Source organism: Palaemon carinicauda, chromosome 27 (assembly GCF_036898095.1).
Source record: "Palaemon carinicauda isolate YSFRI2023 chromosome 27, ASM3689809v2, whole genome shotgun sequence".
NCBI lineage: Eukaryota > Metazoa > Arthropoda > Malacostraca > Decapoda > Palaemonidae > Palaemon > Palaemon carinicauda.
The window spans coordinates 99,074,058-99,076,799 of record NC_090751.1 but is presented as its reverse complement, the minus strand read 5'-3'; the positions used below and the strand labels follow the sequence as shown (position 1 = coordinate 99,076,799).

General features: G+C 36.1%; 1 protein-coding gene across 1 annotated transcript; it reads right to left on the bottom strand.

Moving 5' to 3' along the window:
* Positions 1-1,080: 1,080 nt before the first annotated feature.
* LOC137621051 (cAMP-dependent protein kinase catalytic subunit-like) lies at positions 1,081-1,773 on the bottom strand. The gene is made up of 2 exons (XM_068351490.1): positions 1,523-1,773; positions 1,081-1,342 (listed from the first exon to the last, which is right to left on the bottom strand). The coding sequence occupies exons 1-2, from the start codon at positions 1,771-1,773 to the stop codon at positions 1,081-1,083; spliced, it is 513 nt and encodes a 170-aa protein (XP_068207591.1).
* Positions 1,774-2,742: the final 969 nt, after the last annotated feature.

Below are 2,742 nucleotides of genomic sequence, written 5' to 3'. Positions count from 1 at the left end.
GTTTCAATATATAATAGAAATATTCAACGTACAAATCAAGTACCTGTCCTTTTTTCAGTACTTCTACAGGTACAGGATCTTCACGATCTCGATCCTTGTCTGGTCAGCTTTGGTTTTCTTTTATCTTATTTTTTTCGCGAAACCTAATGATGTGCTGATGAAAAAAATCTAAGAACAACGAAAAAAATTGAAAAAAGGGAAGAAGGGTAAATATATGGCTGGGAACCGTGCTTGATGTAATTATAATATAAAAAATCAATACTTTTTCAAGAAATTGCCGAAGTTTTTGGGTTCCAATTGGTTATGGTATTGTCTTATCAGTTTGTTATCGCTAGTTTTCTTCTAGTATTGACTATTAATTACTTTTTGTATTTTTATATTAGTTTGGTCGAACATTTGTTCAAATTAGTTACTATCTTATTTTTACAAATTATTGAAAAAGTTGTAGTTAGCCTAAGCCGAGTTTTTCTTTTAGTGAAGATTGGAGTTCTATTGAATATGCAGACTTGGCTTTTGCCTCATTTTGATTTAGTTTTGTAGGAAGTTTTGGTTGAACTTCCTAGCTTGAATCTAGTCTTCTCTTTATATTTTTCTCTATTCCAACTAATTCTGACTGCTATTGGAAGTAACAACCGTCTATGTACTCGGACCTGATGCTGCTGTCGATCGACTATCTTGCTGAGTTCCATAGTAGTTGTACTCATATCCTTTGAATTTGTCTTAATATATAAGATATTTACCTTGCATATCCTTGTCTCTCAACATTTTTTTTATTTCATCCAGCTAAACCTGAACTTCTTAATCTTCTTCTGTCTAGTACAAATTGTCATAGCTGGAGTAACTTGGTAAGAACGGACTTCTCATTTTCCTCTATCTAAGCAATTCCCAATCAAACGTTCTGAACCAAGGATGGCTCTTTAAAAACTCTGATCCTTTCTCTACTTGTTAAAAACCCAATCTTGAACAAAACTTAGTTTGTATGAGGCCGTTAACGAAGTCTACAGCTTCATTTGACAGTTGGTATACGGATTGCTCTCTTGTTGTAACAAGAACCTACTTTGTTTTTATAGAATCTCTGATTTATTGTCTATTGGCACCTTTGTAAGGTCTTTTACCAAGCATGAATTCGTAGGCTAGTACACCCAAGGCAAAGTGATCGACACCATAAGAATGATTTTGACGAAACATCACTTCTGGAGCCATGTAACCTGGAGTCCCACTAGTATCTTGGCTATTATTCGCTCTCCACTGTCTTGCTATGCCCAAGTCTGTGATCTTTACATAGCCTTTCTCATCCAGCACCAAGTTTTCTGGCTTGAGATCTCTGTGCAAAATTTTATTCCTGTGCAAATAGTCCAGTCCCAATATGATACAGGCACAAAAGAATTAGCTCTGCCTCTCGTTAAATCTTCTCTTCATGTTCAGATGGTACCTCATGTCTCCACCCTCCATCAAGTCCATTGTCAAGTATAGGTTGTACTAGTCCTAAAATGCGTGGTAGCAATTTACGATAAAGTCGTGCCTCAGCCTGGCCAAAAGGTTCCTTTCTTGCATTATGGAGTTGGTCGAGTTCTTGTAAATGATCAGTGCTTTCGACATCTCCTTCAAAGCGACGTTTTTTTTGGTCTTTTTGTGCAAGGCTTTCCACACTTTGCCGAAACCGCCTTGGCCAAGGACGACCTCTTTGTTGAAATTAGCGATATTCTCATTTTCTATCTTTGGTTCAGGTTTTTTGAAAATTTTTATCTCGAATTGTTGATTTTCGTCCTTCATGTTTTTGTAACGGAACATCTCATCTTTCTTTTTGGCCTCGAATTTTTGGTTGAGAATGCTTTGCACTAAAATGGCTTGTTAAAGTTCTTTTTTGGCTTCCTTGGTCTTTGGGGAACTGTTAAGTTCGATGTGACTTTGCGAATTATTGTAACTTATATTGTTACTGCAATAGTTAGAGTTATTATTAGTAATATTGTATTGAAAAGATTAGTCATTTAGCATAGAGATGTTGACATTTTTTTGAAAGTTCGGTTGCCCACCGAAATGAGGAGAGTGATTTTGTCTGCTCATGCTTAAAGATGCGTTAGGCGAAACATTAAGCGTGTTTATACTATTGTTAGAATTCAAAGGCGATTTCGAGTAGTTTGCCATATTCGTTTGGCCATAGTTGGAGGCAGCGTAAAAACTTTCAGGTCGATTTTTCTAATTACTTCCCAATCTTTTGAACTCTTCTAGTTAACAATTGATAGCGGAATGCGCTTTTTTGTGATTAATTGGGTATCTTCTATTGTCATTTAGCTTCTAATGGAAATTTTGGGGCTCTGAAGGGTTCGGGATCTGAAAATTAGGCACATTTATGGGGGAATTCGCTCTAGAATGCTATTTTGAGAAGATCTATTTTTACATCTAGTCGTTTTTAAACTGGAAATTCAATTGATACTTGGGGGTCTGACCTTACTTCTGCTGAAGTTCTATTTTACTGGATACTTTAGACAAATTTTACGCCTGAAATGAAGGCTTAATCCTTGGCTCAAAGATTTTTTGTTTTTAAATGTTGTACTTCATAGTTATTTTTAAATTAAAAGTACTAAAGAAGATGGTTCAAATTTTAATTTGAAAATTGGGGTTGGGGTTGGGGTTGGGGTTGGGGTTGGGGTTGGGGTTGGGGTTGGGGTTGGGGATCTCTCTCTATCAACAACAACGTTGAGGATGTAGAGAGAGATTATTGCTAAGCAATAAAAAAAGGAT

What these genes read in the sequence shown, in the direction of transcription:
- LOC137621051 (XM_068351490.1), bottom strand. Translation starts at nt 1,773, where the DNA reads ATGAAGGACGAAAATCAACAATTCGAGATAAAAATTTTCAAAAAACCT. An exon ending in AACCTTTTGGCCAGGCTGAG is followed by an intron (nt 1,343 to 1,522) that starts GCACGACTTTAT and finishes CTATTTGCACAG; the next exon opens with GAATAAAATTTTGCACAGAG.